Below are 19,744 nucleotides of genomic sequence, written 5' to 3'. Positions count from 1 at the left end.
CAGACCCTTTACTGGGGTGCACATGAATGTTGCCATCAGCCATTCTTCCTCGGTTCCTCTTCCCTCCCAGTGCAGCTGACGGCTCCGCCAGGGAAGGGGGGACCAGGCTGCCCTGTGGGACGGCTCCAGGCCAAGTGCCGACAGAAACGTAAGGCTCTGCAGGTTTAGGGTACCTAGTAAGATCCTGAAATATTGCAAAAGAGATAAGAAAACTACTTGAAGGTCTTCTCAGCGATTTTTATACTGTATCACTCTCTTCCCTTTTTGTGGCACCAAATCACAGTAGATGGTATTTTTAGCACTTTCTATGTTATGTGGGCACGAACACTGCTGACAGAGAATGCCAATATGCTCCGCTAACAAATATCATACTGCTTTACTGCCATAAATGCCTTTTCACAATAATGCAGACCATCTACTTTAGGGGCTCTTAATGATGATGCAGCTGCACTGATATTTACAGCAGTGTAAATACTTCTCTACTCTGCCCTCAGACTGTTGGATCAAATTCTAAGGGGTTTGTAGGAAGAAGTAGTGCATGTTAAAAACTGGTAAGTGGTTAGGAGTCTAATCCGGAACAACATATGCATCTAGAAGGTGTGGATATGCAGAACTGGAACTACACAGTTAGATGCAATTCTTCTTTCGGGTTACATTTTCCTGACAACAGAAGACAGGTATGTCTTATCTGCCGCACACGCACTGTACATCAGCACTTCCTACGGCATCCATATTGTATTTTCTTAATGATTCATCCTCTTCCTCCGTATGTTTTTTTGACTACCCCAACCACATCCAGTTACCAATTACTAGCTAGAAAGAGCCTTACAAAACCATGTTCTGGAGACTGTAAACAGCCCAACGCGGTCTGAGGCTTTGGTGTCACCACTCATCAGCAAACATTTGCAGAGGAAAATAAACCAGTCAGCTCTTGCCCAGAATAAAAGACCAGTGAGAAACCTAGCTGTCTGGAACTGAATCTCCGTCTCCTCTAAACAATAAAAAGCTTTCAGATGACTTCAGAAGAGTCTCGATTAGGCTTTTAAAGTGGAGGAAGCAGTAGATCTTCACATAGTTGTTGCTGCATATTGAAACTATAAAAGAGTTTTTCAGAAGCCATTCCATGATTTTAGATAAGTACATGGGTAAAATCAGCAAGAGATTTGCCAACTCTGCCATTCCAATCCAAACCACGGAAGTCAAATTTATTTTTCCTCTGGCTATTATCACCAGCTACGTGGACTCCCAGAACTGAATTCTCTTCTCATCAGCCTGTATCAGCGCAACTCAGGACAGAACCGAGTCCTGCAGCTGGGACTGGATGTGCTGTTAGATATACAGTTCTCCTCCTTAGTTCCCTGCATTTTACAGGGGTAAGACAATCAGCGTCTTGCATTTTTCATCAATGCAGCAAGCGCACACACTCCTTGTCTTTTCCGCATGAGCTGTGTTTTTATAATTATAATTATTATGTAATTATTCATGGCTTTGTAAGTAATTTGTGGCAAGAAACAAGTACCCAGTCCAACTGCCGTGTCTCTGACTGCCACTGTCACAACTCTCCCTCATCTCTTTTAATCTCCCCCAGGAATTCAGTCTCCCAGCACTTCTACGAGAGGGGCAGTTTGAGGCAGAAGAGCTTCCATGTATGAACTGAGTTGCATAGGACTTCATTCTTTTGGGAACTTCTTTTTTAAAATGCTCCCAATACACATGTAGTCCTACATAATAGTCTTTTAGCTTGCAAGATAAGTAACAAATTCCTAAAATCTCTCATTTGCTGAAATTGCTGTCTTCCTCCTTCAATTGAGTTGCCACTTTGCCACGTGACGTTCCAGTAACAGCAGATGACATTTCTCAGATGAGAAACAAAGAGGTGGCTACCTTCAAAAGCTGATTGCAGCTCCACGAGAACAACCTCCCAACGCTCCCTCTGCAGTCAGTGCAGAAACGGACATTTCCACATGCCGGTCGCTGGCTACCTTGCTTTCTGCTCCCTCTCCTGGGACTTCAGAGGAGATGGAGGGAGGTTAGTCCTCCTGAGCTGTCAGAGCAGGCCAGGAGCATCCAGACCTCTCCTTACCAGCTCACTTGCCTACGTGGCTGTGAGAGCTGACATCTTGTGCCTCCTGAGCTAATGCAGCTGTTCTCAAAAATGCAGCAGTGACAGAAGTACCACAGCTAGTGGTCCCGGGCTGCCAAGTACCTTCCTCTCTTCACAGCTTTCAGTTCCTTCTGGCTTTATGTGCTCAGGGGCTTTTCCTAGGGACGGACTGAGAGTCTGGGAAGGACAAACTGGAGTTAAAAAACAGTGATTCTGCTTTTTCTTATGTAATAAATAAATGTGAATAAGGGTATGATGCTAATATGTAGCTTTTATAGGTGTTTTAATACGGCTGCCCCATAAGAAAACATCCCACCCATGACTAAGTGATCACCACAGCCTCAACTTTTCACATGACTTATGATGGCATACCTGGCTCTCCACATTTGGTCACACTCTCTATGTGGGAATTCATAAAACTCCGAATAATCCAAAATAAAAAGCTAAACAGCATGGGACCAGCCATACATCCACCTGATGCATTCTGTGGAACGGGAGGGACCGAATGTCCTTAAATGTACTTACATTAGCTGGGGATCTGGCTTCTAACTTCTCCTGCATTCAGCCTCACACCTTCAGACCAGTTCGTTTAAATCCTGTGTTCTCTCCTATCTTCCAGCAACCAAAATAAGCTTTTTAATATTTCATATCAATTCCAGATACCGTGCTGAGCAAACCAGCCAAGGCTCAGCCATTCCTTTTGTATATATACAGATACTCCAAATGGCCAAAGAAAATTACTTTTTGTCAAATTTGTTTTGAATCAGTTGAACCCATTTCAGAATGATGTAAGCCCTGAAAAATGCTGTGGGGCTGTCTGAGTCTTTTAGTAGTAATAAGTAAACAAACAAAACCTGCTTTAATTTAGATGAATTTCCAGGCCGCAATTGTCAAAATGCCACTAAAAGCTTTTCAGTATTAAGAAACAAAATCTAAATAAGAAACAGAAGCTACATAAGGAGCAGGGCCCTGTGGGAACCTTCCTGCCTTTGGTCTGACAATCTAAAAAGTGTGTTCTGGTTTCCCCCAGCATCCGGTGCACTCCAGCAAGTTTCTAAATAAAGTTGAGTAAAAGCTTAACTCAAAGCTTTAGTGTTCCTTAAATGGCATGTTTCTCTGTTGGCATAGCTGCAGTTCATGTTAAAGTAGGCAACCACATTAACATTTTTCCTAAATGCTGCTCTATATATTCTAAATTTTCATCATTCAAAAGTCTCTAAAATAAGCACTTGAAGTAACAACTGCAAACACTTGCACAAGGCTGCACCCATTCAGAAAAGCTATTTTTTACCACTTCACTCAAGTTACCTTCCGTGTTCATTAACCAAAGGATGCTCCATGCTATGACAATAGAGTAAGGCTAGATTTCAGCTTGAGGGCTAGCAAAAATAAGTTAGAATCTATCAGCTCCTCATTACAGGATTTGGTATTCACACCCGGCTGCCTCCCAGTACAAAAAAGGGTGACTGATGCCATATCTTCATGATAAACTGTCACTCAGATACACGTCAAGGCTGAAGGCAACGAAGAGAAAATGTTTCTTTATCCGTTACTCTGAGCAAGCAGCGTTTGGCTTGCACGACAATGTTTAATCCCCTTTTAAATCCGAGTAAAAGCGACCTGTATTACATACAGAATATATTCTGACTGTGAACACAGGTTCTGGGAAACCTGTGAAATAGGCCAACACATTAACTGAGAATGATGTTCTTAAAAAAAAAAAAAAAAAAAAAACTCCACAAATTAAAATCACATAAAATGAACTTACTGTGCAACAACAACATTTAGAGATAATGAAAGTCTAACACTTAATTATGGAAAATGAAATAAGAAGCATGAAAATCATAACTGAACAGTAGTCCCTCTAATACTTTCACAGAAAAGAGTACTAAAAAAATCCAGGGAAATGATATATGGGTCAACTTAAAAAAAAAAAAAAAGAAAAAAGAAAAGGATCTCACTTTAAATAGATCCTCAGGCATTTCCATGAGCAATTCCCTCTTCAGAAAGCTGAGCACCCAGCACTGTCACTACCATCAACACATCTTTGAAGTTCTGACCTCAGATACATTCTCCTGCTTTACATAAATTTCTGTCACCACTCTTTCCTTCCCCATTAGCACCTGCTCCACAAAGAGCTCAAAAATTCACCTAAAATCCCCTAGGAAACACAAAAGCCCCACGTAAAGCTGCGAAGTGTCTTCTGTCCCTCACCTTCAGCGCTTTAGAAGCTTCTCAAAACCTTGGGAGAGGGGAGTTCTGGTTATAGCGTGGAAAGAGAGATGATGTGAACCGAAATAATCAGAGCCCCACACAAGAAATGCCCCAGATCAGCCTGAAGAGCGTATCAGGCTGCTCATTTCCTTCGTGGGCTATACCAGGAACCCCTCCGTGGCTGCACCTGCGCCTACAACAAACTTCCTGACCGGGATTTTTGTTCAACAGTTTCAGTAGCAAACGTCCACCGCTCACCTCATTCTGACCGGTCGATTAATGAGCATTTTAGGGAAGTGCAAACCGGACCTGCGATCCTAATTTCTTTGGGGGGGGTTCTCTAGAAGCGCAGATAACACCCACCCCGCTTTTAGCATCACCTCTTCTACCCCTGAAACGTCTCCGTAGTCCCCGAGGGGTCTCCCTGCCGTCCCCAGGCCACCCGATTCGCCTGCAGAGGGGCAGGCCCCCACAGGGAGCCTCCTGAACACCCCCCGCTTTGCTGAAGCCCCGCAGGGCGATGGGAGCGGTTTCCTGCAATCCCACTCTCAATACGAGGGAGAACATCAAAGACGCTCCTACCCGCTTCCAGCATAAAAGAAAAACAGGGACTATTTTAAATTGCTATAGCGCATCGAATCTTAGTTATTATTGTCAAGATTTTTTATTAACATATACAACGTATTTACCTACAAAATCTTTCCCCTGCCTACGCTGGGTTCTTACATTCGCCAATGTATTAGTCATTGCTTAATTATCCCTGCGAAGCCTTATTAATATGTATGGCTGAGAGCGCTCTGGCAGGAGCGCATTTTAATGAAGCCGCTGCAAGGCAACAAGCTGTAATTTCTCCGAGGTTATGCCATGACTAACAACAGCAAACCGACTACAGCGGCCCAGAAACAGTGTGAGGTATGGAGGCAAGGAAATCAAATTCATTTTAATATTTTAATTATACGCTTAATTAGAAAGCGTTTATACATCTCAGCTGAGCGGTTGCGGCATTGAACGATGGAGAACTAGGGACAGCAAATGTCACTACAAAGTCTGTGAATTTCCAGCGATCTGCAGCCTTTTATGGCTTAGTGGAGGACTTGGTGGTGGTAGGTCAGAGGTGGGACTAGATGGTCTTGGAGGTCTCTTCCAACCTAGATGATTCGGTGATTCTGTGGTTCCACGTAACGCGCTGCATGAAGGGGGGACGTGGAAGACCAGGCACTTTGCGGCCATCCTTCCTTTACCATTCTGTATTTGATGGAGAGCGAGGCCCCAGCGTGTTATTTCTGAGGCCACCGTAGGGCAACACTCCGTAAACCCCGTGTAGTTTACAAATCAAACGCACGCGCTGGGTGTATGCTCGTGCTTATGGCCGACACTAGCAATTCCTTTGCCGTTCCCGTTACTTTTGCGGCACCGGCACTCCAAGATGCCGTCCACCACCAACGTTTTAGCCCCGTTTCGCCCGGGCGCTCCTCAAGGACAGCGTGGGGCCGCGCCGAGGCCTCCGGGGGCGGCGGGGAGGCAGGGCTGGGCCGGGGCCGGGGCCGCCCGGGGCAAGCAGGGAGGCAGGAGGGCCGGGGCCGGGGCAAGGGACGGCCGGGGCCAGCAGGGAGGCAGGAGGGCCGGGGCCGGGGCCGGGACCGAGGCCGGGGCCGTGCCGGTGGCGGAGCCGCCCCCGGGGCGGGCCCGGAGCGGACGGCGCGGCGGCGGCTGCCCGCGTAAGGGTCGGAGGAGGGGGGGAGGCCGCAGCGGGTGCGGGGAAGGAGAAGGGAGGAGAGGAGGAGGAGGAGGCGGTGGGACGAGCCGAGCCGAGCCGAGCCCAGCCGCCTCGCCGGGCAGGCGGAGCGGGGCCCCGCGGCTCGTCCCGCCCGGCCTCCGCGCAGGCCCCGCGGCTGCCCCGGGCCGAGCGAGGCCGCTGAGGGAGCCGAGGGCAGCCCCGGCCGGGCTGCGGGCAGGGTGTCCCGGAGCACGAAGGTCGTGCTTGCAGCTCCCGTTTGCTCGTTAGCAGCGGTAACGCAGGATTCGGGAGCGAACCTCGTGGCCTCCGCCGCTGTAACGGCGCTACGCAAGCTGTTAAAAGTGGAAACTCAGACATTCGCGGTCTCCCTCCTGTAAAAACTGCCACCTCGCTAATTTCTGCGTATTAATCGGTGCCTTTTCCAGCCTGGGGAGCCTGAATTTTAATTTGTAAATGCTGTTTCTTCTCTCTTTAATTCCTAGGGCCATGTGGAACAATATCACTTTCTGCTCCATTTGCAAACTCTCCCCTAACTCCGCACCATTGCTGCTTCCCAGATTGCTGACTTTAAACCATGTGTTCAAAGGAAAGTGTAAGGGCTTCTTCAGTAACAGTAAACAATCAACACAGACACTACAAAACGAAGGGCAGAAAAGGACATGCAGCATGCTTCCCAGTCGTTTAGTAAGTAGCAAAGCAAAATATAGACGGTGTGCAAAAACTTACCCTGTTTTAGATGGACGCGTCCTGTCCTTATATCGACATGTGTTTGAAGAAAATTTAAGGAACAGTGAGGCTGTTGTTAAAAGGTAATGACTGTTTTTTGTGATGCTTTCAAGTGTCGGTACGTGTGAGATGATGTGAGCATTACTTACAGATGCTTTTAGCAACTTTTAACCCAGGAAGATTGCTAAATAAAAACTCCAGAGATAAAAAGAAAAAAAAAAAAAGGCTGTTAGTAATTTTTTCTGACCACTTTGAAGCTTTAGTTAGTTTCCTTGCTGTTTCCTAGTCAGTTTCTGTTGACTGAGATGCATGAACCTAGGTGCAGACTGTATTTAAAATACTGTCGTGTGACATTGTTCTGCACCTATTGCCAAGAATTATTTTTAGGCCTTCGTAAAATATATTCAGGTTTGATTTTGAATGTAAAGAGATAAATGGTGACCCGTGCGCTTTAAAGATTGCTCCTGAAAGAGGGGGTGACAGTTACTGAAATTAATCATGGTTCACTGATAAAACGGGAAAATGTGCTTTATGCATTTGGCCTTAAGGATCAGATGGCAAAAATTCAAAGGCCTTTGTTCAGAGGAATGATACAGGAGCTGGAAGCACAGCTATGGAAAACACACTGTGCCCTCCTGTGGTGGCATTCACAACACTATTAAAATCCTTAGCTTTTTTCTCCTGAGGTTTTTCAACCTCCACAGTCTGCAGGAAGCCATAATAAAGTAATGGAGTCACGCACAGAGTGGTTTGTAAATAGTTACATCAGATGGTATTTTTATTTAAAGATGATGCATCCTGGTGAAAAATATTTGACTTAAAATAAATGTACAGCCTTGTTGTTTAAGACTAAAGTTATATAAGGTACCACATTTGTTTCCAGTTTTGCTCAGTTCATTATCTGTATTTTATGCTGCCCTGATAATAGCAAATGGTAATCAATTTCTCTTTTTGATGATTGTAGTGACACTGTAGTATTCACTCTGTTAAAGTTCATCTTCCATGCTGTTGAGTATACGTAAGGCCTGTCAAAAAAGCTTTCATAACATGTTGAGGGGGAGCAGAGGAGGAAACCATTGAGTGGGTTCTTCCCTAGAGTAGTTGGAACCTGGAAATAACTGTCCGTGCTGAATTGGGACTAGCAAATTATGATAGCCTTATTAACATTTGCAAGTTTATAGGCTAAAGTTGTGGTAGAGCAGTATCTCTCAAAGTCTGCTCCGGTAGCTGATGATCAGCCCCTTCTCAGTACTGCATTCCTGGGGTTGCTGACGGTCATTAAGTAGGGTCATATATTGTGAGATGCTGCGTTGGATGCATGAAGGCAACACCTGGGAGGGACAGGACTTAATAATGTCTCCTAACTATGATCAAAAAGCTACAGATAGAATTATATTATTTCTGTATGTGTGTTATTTCTGTATAATTCTAATATAATTAATTTATATTATATTGTTTGACTCTTCTTGGGGTGTCTTTGTTGGGCTTGGAAATGTGACTTCTGAATAATGAAACTAAAATGGCGTATCTCTGCTTTTTGTTACACTTTGGAAGAAAACTTATGCCTTTGAATTGTGTGCTCTGTTAGGCAGTCCTTAACTGTCATTAACAGGTTCCTTTCACAAACAGTAATCCAAAAATGTGAATTAATGTTGTTCTCGTGTCATTGGTATGAAAGCCGTGCAATGCATTTAAGACCTGTGCTAAATCTATGAAAGATCAACTTGTAAATTAAGGTGGCTTTCATTAATTGAAACTTTCTTTTCTAAATCAGATACTCAGAATTGCTAGAGTTGGTCAGTAAAGGAGGGGGAGAGAATGCCATCTTGCGTCATACTCAGAGAAACAAGAAGCTGTTTGTTCGTGAACGCCTGAAGTTGCTTCTTGATGATGAGTCTTTTCTCGAACTGTCTCCTCTCGCAGGCCTCAATATGCCTTATGGTGATGTTCCTGCTGCTGGATGCCTTACTGGTAATTGCTGGAAAGTTTCATGTTAGATGTTATGGAAAATTCACGAAGTTCGTTTGCTTAATTGTTTGTATCTTTAAATATGATTCAAGTTAGATCTAAAGATGCATATGGGCTGAGGGTATTGTCTGAAGCAGCCCACGCTGGAGATGCAGCCTGGAAGGAAGAAGGGTTTGGGGCCAATGTGATCCTTAACATAATTTGAGAGGTGCTGTCTGGGTGCACTGATGAGTATGTGGTTGTAGGTAGTGTATGTTGGTTGTGGTCTGCGTGTGCTGCACACCTTCCTATAGCATCTAGCCTTCCTCTCCGAAGTTACGGTGTTGGTTCTTACTGGGAGAGGAAGAAGGATACGTGTAGTCAGGTTTATGGAATATAACATGGAAGAGCTTGGACTCTTCCCAACACGGAAGAGTTCAGCCACTGATGTATTATTTTCCATTGTTCTTCACTGGGAAATCTGGAGGAAACCTTTAAAGAAAAAAATGTTTTAATTTCTTCTAGATTTAGTAATTTATTCTACATACCAGTTACTGATTTTTCTCTCAAAAATTTAGAATGATGTGTCAAATAAGCTGATGCCTGTTGAACGAAAGGGGACCAAGTCAGTGTGTGACACAGGCACTAAGACATTTATTTTGTAATGCTTTTCAAATTATGAACAATTCATTGCACTCCAAAAAGCAGTTCCAGTTTAAAAAACAACTAGAGGAATGGATTGTGAAATCCTGTCTTTTCTTCAGTCACAGACTTACATTTTTCAGTTTTATGTAGCCAATTTTTAATTGCCTTCCCTGTTAGCTCAGTCCAAGAGCTGGAAGTCAAACTATGTATTTTTTCTCTTATAGTGATACCAGGAATAAGTTGTATTTCAAGTTCTGCCTTCTGTCATCTAGATTTTTTTTGTGTGTGTGTGTGTCGTTAGCTTTCATTTTCTTATTCCAGAGAAGAGCTATAGATTTCTTCCCTATGTAGTATTTGCCATTTAATTTGCAGCTTATTGATATCACCAAAATGACATCCTAGCTAAAATTTGGCCTCCTTGTTTCATATCTGATATCTTAGAGAGTCCTGATAAACATCTGTGGTATCACTTGTAGGAATTGGAAAAATCTGTGGGGTTTGGTGCGTCTTCACGGCAAATGATGCAACTGTAAAGGGAGGAACCATATATCCAATTGGGGTGAAGAAACAGCTAAGAGCTCAGGAAATAGCCATGCAGAACAGGCTGCTGTCTGTGTACCTTGTTGACAGCGGGGGAGCGTTCCTACCACTTCAGGTAACACCAGAACCAGTTCATAGAGGAAAATACCTACTGCTTGTTTTAGTCATACTCATTTTCTAGAAATAAATCTCAGATTTATGTTTTGTTTTCTTGGCTGCCTGATTTTCATTCAATATAAGGTATACTTAAATTGAGTTTTGCCTGCAAATCTGAGTCCAGAACATGATTTGAAGATACGTAACAGTAGTGATGACTTTGACTAATCTTGCATCTAGCATCTGATCAAAGTTTAAAAGCTTGAATATCAGTGTTGGGAAGAAAGTGCTGACCAAGCAGGTATCATGGATACTCATCAATGTGCTGAAACACATTGGTGTGCTTAATAAATTAGAACATTGTTTGAAGTTTCCATTTTCAATTTCAGAACCTTTAAAATGACTCCGTATTTTGTTATGAAGTCTCTTACAGTAATGCACAAACCTCCATGGCCTTTAAAAATGTAGTTTTTAAAATTTTTGCTGTAGTGGAAAAACTTGTGCAGGTTACTTTCCAGTGCTCAGCGGTGACATTATCACAGAGACTAGAGTTATTCCCTCTTCAGACTGGAACCAAACGCGTAGTAAAAGGTTTTATACAAATTCAAGAGCTGACCCGAAAACTAGAGTAAAAAGGGAAACTGTCCTGAAGTCGTTTCACAGATAAAGTACGAACACGAGCTTCCACTTCCCCACGTTTACAGTTTAAGCCTGTCTAGAACAAATGGTTTTCACAAAACATCAGAAGACTTTCTCTGCTTTTGAAACATTGATGGCCATGGGTGCTTTTGGGGAATTGTACAATGTGTAAGGGTAACAAATACAGCGGAGAATGCTGCATGTAAAAGTTTCTGGAATGCTTGTTAGTGATGACCTCAGAATCAGTTACAATGCTTTTGTGAATGAAAGAAGTAAAGAGGAAGTGCTGGCTTTTACAGTTAATACTGAAACTCACTTTGTTTTCTCCTGGCAGTCGGAGCTGTTTCCTGACAGGTCACACGGTGGCAGAGTTTTCTACAACGAAGCAATAATGTCTGCTATGAAAATCCCTCAGGTACAGCGTCGTTTTGAATACAAGTGTAATACGTGTGATAAATAGAGTTCTGAAAAAAAAAAAGTTTTATCTTAATAGAGTTTCTAGGAGCAGCTGTCAAACATGCAAGAAATTTCTGACAGCTGACCTTTTCTGTTTGTGGGGTGGGGAGATGCGAGTGGTATCTCACAGACAAGAATACTTCTACCTTAAGGATCATCCAGGTGCTTACTGACTGATCTGGATGGAAAGCATCAAAACATTGGGTGGTTTCAGGGTAAACATTGAGCTCTGTGATGTCAAGAAGAGCAACATTGTTCATGCTGGTATTTGTGTCTTTACTTGGTGGTTCTCCAGGCTGCAATTTAGTCTCTCAAACATTTCTGAAATAAAGGTAATGTCCTTGCTGTTCCATTCTTCCCACTGCAACACAGTGGTTTTTTTTTGTTTGTGTCCTTCAGGTGGCAGTAGTGTGTGGCTCCTGCGTAGCTGGAGGTGCCTACGTTCCAACCATGGCCGAAGAAGCTGTGATTATAGATAAAATCGGCACTCTGTTCCTCGCTGGCCCACCCCTGGTAAAAGCTGCTACTGGAGAATATGTCTCTCCTGAGGACCTAGGAGGAGCGAAACTTCACTCTAAGTATGTGAAATAATTCTCAAGTTGTAGAGAGCTCAGCACACTTAGCTTTAAAGAACGTATCATTCTGTTATAAGTTAATGTGACTGTTTTTGATGTTTCCAGTGATTGGATATACTATGGTCCTCAAGGATGGGAAAACATGCAGTGGAAAATGGTAGAAATGATACACGAATTATTACAGAAGTTGTTGATATTCTGTTGTATATGTGGGAATATCGTGGGGCTAGATACAACTCTTTCAAATGAAGAAGGTAACACAACATAGTAATTTAGCTTTAATACTGTAGACAGGAACTTTCCACTTCCAGCTCTTGGCTGTTAATGTATTTGACTCTGATAGAAACCTCACCTAAGTACAGAGGTCAGGATCAGGGCCAAAAGTGGGATCTGTTACTGCACTGTTTGCTTTCCTTCTCAGTTACCATTTTTTGTTAGGTCGATCAAATGGAAGAAAACTAAAGGGATGTTATGGGGTTAAGCATGAGCTAGACAAACCTGGATTTGGCTCCCCGTTCTCTCACATGCTTTCTGAACTTCAGGCAATTTAGTTCCTCTGTGCCTCAGAGGGACTGGCTATATAAGAGGGATGATAGCACTTCTTTTCCTAATGGAAACATTGTCAGGCTACATATGTTAAAAAAAAAAAGAGTGTTCAGATACTGTGGTGATGGGAAACTGCATAAGAAATTCTATTTTTTTTTTTCTGCCCTAAACTAACGCATGGAGAGGTGGCATAACTTCTTTGCATTTGTCTGCTTCTGAAGACACTAGAGCAACTCACTGCAGAGAAGAATCTGGAAGCTTGTAAAAGTATCTGAAGCAAAGAAGAAAAAAGAAAGCCTGTCTGCCTCTGCTGGTGATGAGGGCTTCGTAGTAGGAGATGAGCAAGCAGGAAATAAACCTGACAGTAGTAGCTATGTAACTGTTTCTTTAATGTTATTTTTCTATGTCAGAAATTTCTGTAGTTGTCAAAATAGTTACTCCCTTCTACACAGGGGACAAGGGTGGATTTGCTTATTTGTTTCTGGCATTCAATACTTTGTATGCAGAAACAAATTCCATACCTTTCTCACAAAAGCAAATACTAGTGTGACAGTCAGCTGTGTTTTGTATATTAAGTTACTGTGTTTATATCCAAGCTGGAGTGCTGCTATTGTGATGTAGTTTTTAAAGTTTGTTTTACCTTTATTGTTTCCAACAACATCATCGTGAAAGTAGAGGCCTTCCTTTCATATAGGTAGAGACAAAAGTCATGAGGAAGGACTTCTCTATACTGTGAATTTGGTTTTACTTTGGATTGCACAGAAATTCCACTGATGTACTGGTTTGAGCTCATTCGTACAGGAATAAAACTGCACAATGTTTTCAGGGAGTTTAGAGATTCATAGTACAGGTGTAGGTATTTCCTTCGGTTTGGGTCCTGTCAGAATTCAGATTTCATTAATTCAATACTATGTAATGTTGTTCTCTCTCTTAGAGTCAGTGGCTGCAGTGACCATTTTGCATCTTCAGAAAAGGAAGCCTATGAGTGTGTTCGAAATGTTATCTCAACGCTGAATTACGAGCCTCTGCCAGACGAGGTCACAGAACACGACGGTCCTCTGTATAGCTCTGACGAGCTCTTGGGGCTGGCACCGCGGGATTATAGGTGTACTCTTCCTGTGAAATTGGTAAGGTGGCAGGTACTATATCCTTTCATCCTTTTGGTCTGCTTTGTCTAGTATCTCCAGGTTGACAGGCAACAGGCTATTCTCTCCTGGAGAAGTGAAGTACCTGAAAATTTTCATATGATTGCCTAATCATTGCCAAGCAGTCTTTAGCCGCAGCAAAGCAGAACGGCAACAAGTCTGCAGGGCTGTTGAAAATATTTAAACCGAAAACCTGCTAGAGATAAGATAATTACAGATTATGCCAGCTGATCCCCATCTGTTTCCATGCACTGTTTGAGATGCTTTTACATCAGGGTGTCTTGTACTGTGTTGGCTGCTTTTAGAACATGCATCCCTTTAGAAACGGGCTTCTTCCTGTCTCCTTTGTTTTTTTAAGGGGTCAAGGCTTTATGTTGTAACTTGACTGCCTAATGCAAATGTAGACTGAAAAAACAACGAAGGTCAAACTGAATTTGTTTGAGGCTGAGACAGACATCTCTGCAGAAGCATGTGGAGTTGCATGGCACTATTTTTATCGTGTAGTTTTTGGAGAGGTTTGCTCTCTCTAAGGATGTGAATCCAGTATCTTCGCCAGTGGTAAATTCCTGGAGTTAAGGGGATTGACTGTAGTAAGAGTGTAGCTTGGAAAGGCAGCTCTTAAAACTGTGTTTAAAAAAAGTGTGAGCAATATGCTGCTGAGTATTTTTAGGCACATAAACTATAACTGCACATGTTATTTTTTAGAAGGTTTTTATGCATATGAACAACTGTGCTCTGTAACTTTCAAATAATCTTGGAGTTGAACTTGGCTCAAAATATATGGTTGGTAATCAAACACAATTTTTATGTTTTGTGCATATTGAGTATTTAGCGAAGTGTAAGACATAAAAGGACCACTGTGATCATTTACTTTGACTTCCTGCATAATACAGGTCTCCCTACTATTGGAACAGAGCACATCTTTTAGCAGAACTATCCTTTTTTCCCTCAGATTTCTGTAGGAAAAATTGTATGTTTCTTTGCAGATTCTGAGCCGTCTGCTGGATGGAAGCAGATTCCAGGAATTCAAGGCTGACTATGGAACAACATTAGTGACAGGATTTGGCCACGTGGAAGGGTAGGGCTATAAGATTTCACTATCAATATGCATGGACATATTTGTCTAAATAGCTTTTGTACCGTTATCAGGTTTTACAGTATTCTAGTAACAGTATTTGTGGAATTCTGAACCAGTCAAGAACTGGTGATAAACTACTTCTAGAAAGCCTGATCTTTAATCTCTGAGTTCTGTATTCATTGCGTTTCAGGCTGATAGCAGCACAGTGATTACAATTGAATGGTTTTCATGACTTTGAAATGATTTGTTTGGTCACTCAAGTCACTAAATAAACAGCTGGGACTTTGAAGTCTCAGCAGATTCTTTAAGAAATAAAAAACAACATCTTGGAGTGTTCCTTCCCAAACTGAGTCAAAAGTTATCCCGTCTCCCACACGATGGAGATGGAATAATAGCCATACGATAAAACCATGCGTAGTTCAGACCATTAACTAGCGCAGACCATTACTAACGCATTCGTAAGCACACGACATTCCAGACAAATTTTTAATTAAAAATAAAAAGAAGTAAAAAATATTGTAGAGACTCTCTGGTTGAAAGTATAAACTTCTCAGCATGACTGTTGCATTGTATGTTACGGGAAGTGGAGAGCATCCAGAGTTCTGGCACCTTGTCTGGCACTGTGAACTGTAGCAGGCCATCTGTAACCTTACCTGCCTCCTGAGTGCTTTCCGTGTTAATACTTCAACGCTTTATGTATAGGGACTGCTCTAAGACTTCTTGTTTGTTACGTATAGCAGGTTCCTTGAGTGAAGTGATACGCGTAATTGCATCCTTTATAGCCTAGATTTCTGTAAAAGGGCACATCTATGTGTGTATTTCCACCCATTTATGTTTCCACCCTTCTGAACGTTATGTCCTGTCTTTTCATAACTTCTGGGGAAAATGTTCCTGTGTCTGTTTTGTAGGCACTTGGTGGGAGTGGTGGCTAACAATGGGGAGCTTACTCATGATGCTTCTCTCAAGGGCAGCCATTTCGTACAGCTGTGCAGTCACAGGAGCATTCCCATCCTCTTTTTCCAAAACACTGCTCCCCATGCAGCAGAGCCAACAAGCATCTCGCAGGTATGGCGTTTTAGTTCGACGTGCTTAATTCAAGCAATTTCCTAGTTCTTGTTTTGCCTAACATTACATTTTGAAAACTATTAATTAGTAGAAAAATTATGATTTGATCCACTTTTGATAGTTAAATCAAGAAGCTTCGTAATTACTTTGCTTTTAAATCTTCTCATTTTATTCTAATTTTAAGCAGGCATGTACACTTATCTAAAATGGTGCTGTCAAGCTGGCAATGCAAGCTGTAAAACTTGGAATTTGTAGTGCTTTTTACGTTGAACTACAGCCTGCTGGTTCTTCTGATACCACTGTGCTCCACAGAAAATAAATATTTCTCTTTTCTAAAAGTGAAGGCATTAAAGTACAGTATGTTTTGTCCTGGGCTTTGGAAAGCCTCATAGTCTCTGCTGAGAGAACCTAATAAAGGTTTTACTATTTCTGCAGCTTTGTTCCTCCCAGCTGGCACCACCGCTTAAGACAAAGCCTGGCATAACTGTGTTGTATCTAAGCTTGCTAATGCCTGGGAGAGCTAGAGTTGCTCTGTATCGTAGGTTTCTTTCTGCACACTGTTTATAATTGTTTTGCTGATTTACATCATAAAGTAAGTGTTATAATGGTCTGTGGTGCTTAACCTATTGATGCTGTTCTACTGTTTTGGAAGAAATGATCATAAAGAATTGCAGAGTAATATATGTTTTAGAAACAGGTTGTAAGTTTGGTGAGAGTGTAAGGAGTCTAGAAGAAAGACTTTGCAGAACTAAAATCTTTATTTTCATTTCAGGCAGAGGCTCACTCCAACAGATTAAAAGCCCAGGCCTCCATGATGGCTGCCGTTGCCTGTGCTGCTGTTCCCAAAATAACCGTAGTAATTGGTGGCTGTTACGGGAGCGAAAGTTACGTTATGGTGAGGGTATCATAAAGGTTAATGGGTTTGGTAATAGACTTGAGACTTTGCCCAGATTTCATGGCACTTTCATTTTTAAAACAATGAAAGCTGTTTGTAGACATTTAACTTGACTCATTACATTAACTAATTTTAAAGGAAAAAATGCATCACAAGATGTGATTGCAGAAAAATTGGTCTGCAGCTAACATAGAACAAGTTCTAAAAAACTGGTCGTGGTCTGAAGATGTCAGTCAGAGGGTCCAATCCTGCCTTTTGTTCAGCACATGCTATTTGTTTTCAAAGACTAAGAACCACGTCTTTTCCAGTTGTGTTATTGTGTGGGCTACTCACGCTGCCAGTAAGTGTACTAGGCCTCTTTGCTTGCTTTGAATTAAACATGATGAATAATAAAATGCCACTACCAAAGGCAGTGGTAACTGTGGCAGTTGCTACTGCAGGGGATCTGTATTGATACAGGAGCTGTAGCTGTAATGGGAAGGATCTGTATCATTAATGCTTTACAAAATAAACTCTTACATTTTGTCTTGAACTTGGTTGTAGCATTCTATGGCCATTTTTTGTGATAAAATTCATTGAGTTTACACTGAGGCTTTTTTTGTTTGTTTGTTTTGTTTGGTTTTTTTTTTGTAGTGCGGGAGATCATTCAGTCCAAATTTTCTCTTCTTGTGGCCTAATGCAAGAGTTGCTCTTGTGGATTCAAGACATTTGACCGCAGTCCCACAAGCTGGGGACAGTGATAGTACAGATGAATCAGAGCTAAAACATCTGAAACAAAGGTAAGGACGTTAATAATATAACCCCACAGTTATGCTGAGATTTAATTGGTTAAAATACCTAATTATATTCATATTACACATCCCAAACGACTGAAGCAAACCTGAATCTACTGAAAATATTTTAAAATTCTGTGTAATTCCATGTCTACTCTTAGGAACTTCTCAAGGAAACACAGATTTTTGATTTAAAAAACCTGAAACCACACAACCCTAAATCAAGATACTGTGCTGTATATTAACAAACGGTGATCTTCCAAATACGGGGGATTGTCTGAACTGTGAAATGACTGAAATACGGAGGGATCACATCTGATACGTATTTGCTGGATCCTAATTGATTTTAACAGTAGTACTGCACGTTCACTTAAAATTGAAACATATGCCTTTTTCACCTATGACTTCATTTTACTGGGCTGATATTTTTTTATTAAGTTTTTGTGCTTTTTAAGCTTGTTTAATACTCTCTCTTCTCCAGGCTAGAGGAAGAAAGTAGTGCATTTTATTCTTCTGCCAGACTCTGGGATGATGGTATAATTCTACCTCAAAATACTAGAAAGGTAGGTTGGCTTTGTTTTGTTTTTTTCCCCCTCGTATGTTCTTTATGGTATGTTTTTATCCTCAGATCTCCTCTTGTGGTGAGTGTGTAAGTCTATGATTTGCTCAAGGTCAGCTAGCATGCTGATTCCCAGAATTAGGTCTCTGTTCTTACTCCATTTTCCTGGGTATTTAGCCTTGCAATTCTCATTTTTTCTCTACACCATTAGTCCATACAAAAAGTTTCTGTTGAATTCTGGTTGTATTCTGGTTACTTTAGCGTTTCCTCACTGAATCTCTAATTGACTTTGCCTTTTGATTCAGTATCCTGATCCTTTTTTTGGGTCTTGCATAATGACTCATAATTTCATGCTCTTCACTACTCACATTGTTTTCATTCTTTTGTCCCAAGATGTTTCATTTTGTTGATTTTCCTGCTGTAATTGCTTCTTACATTTGGGATGTGCCCACCCCTGCTCCCTGCCTTTTTCTTGTAAGTCGGCAGACATGTACTCCATTAAATTATTTCTAAAACCCCCAAATCTTCTCTTGTATTGTTTATTAGCAATACCTAAAGTGTTCTTTGAGCTCCTGAAGTTTTTTTCCTCCTTAAAGTTCACAAATATATCTTGCCATCAGTTAATACTTCTAAATAGCGTATGTATTTATGGTGCTACATATACATTAAATATTTTGTGTGGAGTTTATGGAAACTTTGATAAGGAGAGAGCACTGAGAAATATTTTCTAGTAGTAGAGCCAAGAGACTACCTCTCCCTAGGAACTACCTGTGAAAAGAAAGTAATGTGACAGTTGAAATGAATCATTATTACTCTCTTCAGGTAATTTTTACCAGCATACCACAATTCATGTTCACACATTTAGCTTTTTTTTTTTTCTTCTTTTTTTACACTACTCTTTTGCCACTTTATCCTAGTTCTTGCTAATGGATTGAATTTGTCTTTGTCTGAACTGACAGCATGTGCTCATGCTTAATATGCCTTTAAAAAAAGAATCAGCTTTTTCAAGACAGTGTGTGGTGGTTGAGTAGAAGTCAAATATGTACAGTGAGATTAGGAAAATGCTTATCCTGACTCCTAATTCCAGCAGGACAGACAAAAGGCTTTGGCAAAGAAGACTATTACATATATTCTATGATAATAGTTAAAATTCTCCATTAAGATTGTTATTTTTAAAGACCGAAGTTTTGTATTTTCCACTCACTGTTTTCACAAGGCGCCAAGAAATATGACTTAGAAAAAGATGGACACAGAAGAGCAGGATGTTCTGATAATTTTTGATATGTTATTGGACATCCTAGGAGCGTAGCTATGTAATAACTGAAATGGATTATCAAATAATATATTTTGGTTGAGTGTTTACAGCAAAGTAGCTTTCCAGTGTTCCAGAAGTAATACTGTTGTTAACACTGTGACTGCGAAGTGGTTTAGTGGCTTCCATACATAATAGATACGCTTTGGGATCCTGTGGACATTTTTTCCTTTGTATTTCCCCTGCCCCAGTGATATGTTACACTGACATCTGTTTCTGCTAAGTGTACAGCCAATAATTGTTCATTTTAAATGTTCATTGTTTTGCAAAAATTAAGAACAAATGCATTATTGAATGACTGTATAACTTGTAAATTTTAACTAATTTCTTGTTTCGGGGCTCATTGCTTATATATTTTTTGTTGTTGTTGTTTTTTAATCAGGTAATTGCACAGTGCTTACAAATTATACAACAGCAGAAGTACCAGGTCATACCTCCGTGTCAGCATCCTGTCATCAGGATGTAACTGCAGCCGTTTTTGAGTAATCATCCTTTAAAATTAGCACCATGTATTAGAAGGCTTTAATGTAAATGATTTTCTAATTCTTTGATACCATTAATAAAAAGGTTAAGCTACTGCTAACAATTCTGGATTTCAAATCTTTTTACAGTGAGTTTGTATTCTAAACCACAGTCTGCTACTACATTAATTGAAAATTTATTTTTGGGAAAGGAAGGATTAAGTTGTGAT

The 19,744-nt window shown here is 41.2% G+C and overlaps 1 protein-coding gene and 1 long non-coding RNA gene across 12 annotated transcripts; one reads left to right on the top strand and one right to left on the bottom strand.

Annotated features, from left to right (window-relative positions):
• Positions 1-1,204: 1,204 nt before the first annotated feature.
• Positions 1,205-5,115, bottom strand: LOC308199220. Its single transcript, XR_013954503.1, has 2 exons — positions 2,630-5,115; positions 1,205-2,281 (listed from the first exon to the last, which is right to left on the bottom strand). It is a non-coding gene; the product is annotated as an uncharacterized lncRNA (long non-coding RNA).
• A 404-nt stretch (positions 5,116-5,519) lies between these two features.
• LOC308199218 (methylcrotonoyl-CoA carboxylase beta chain, mitochondrial-like) lies at positions 5,520-19,653 on the top strand. Of its 11 annotated transcripts, none has more exons than XR_013954502.1 (13): positions 5,520-6,036; positions 6,539-6,865; positions 8,557-8,753; positions 9,851-10,029; positions 10,984-11,064; positions 11,505-11,683; positions 13,161-13,353; positions 14,358-14,449; positions 15,416-15,514; positions 16,287-16,409; positions 17,043-17,188; positions 17,664-17,745; positions 19,436-19,653. XR_013954502.1 is itself a non-coding variant. In XM_080603063.1 (13 exons), exons 2-13 carry the CDS (start codon positions 6,543-6,545, stop codon positions 19,517-19,519), a joined length of 1,836 nt encoding a protein of 611 aa, XP_080459189.1. In that variant the 5' UTR covers positions 5,879-6,036; positions 6,539-6,542; the 3' UTR covers positions 19,520-19,653. The 11 variants fall into 11 exon arrangements, 10 of the variants coding, with proteins under 10 accessions (XP_080459196.1, XP_080459195.1, XP_080459189.1 ...); XM_080603063.1 differs by having other exon boundaries at positions 5,879-6,036; positions 15,358-15,514; XM_080603072.1 differs by having other exon boundaries at positions 5,996-6,036; positions 6,539-6,740; positions 8,706-8,753; positions 15,358-15,514.
• The last annotated feature ends 91 nt before the right edge of the window (positions 19,654-19,744 follow it).

This window comes from Anser brachyrhynchus, assembly GCF_964034855.1.
Source record: "Anser brachyrhynchus genome assembly, chromosome: 8".
NCBI lineage: Eukaryota > Metazoa > Chordata > Aves > Anseriformes > Anatidae > Anser > Anser brachyrhynchus.
This window is presented reverse-complemented; position numbering and strand designations above follow the sequence as displayed.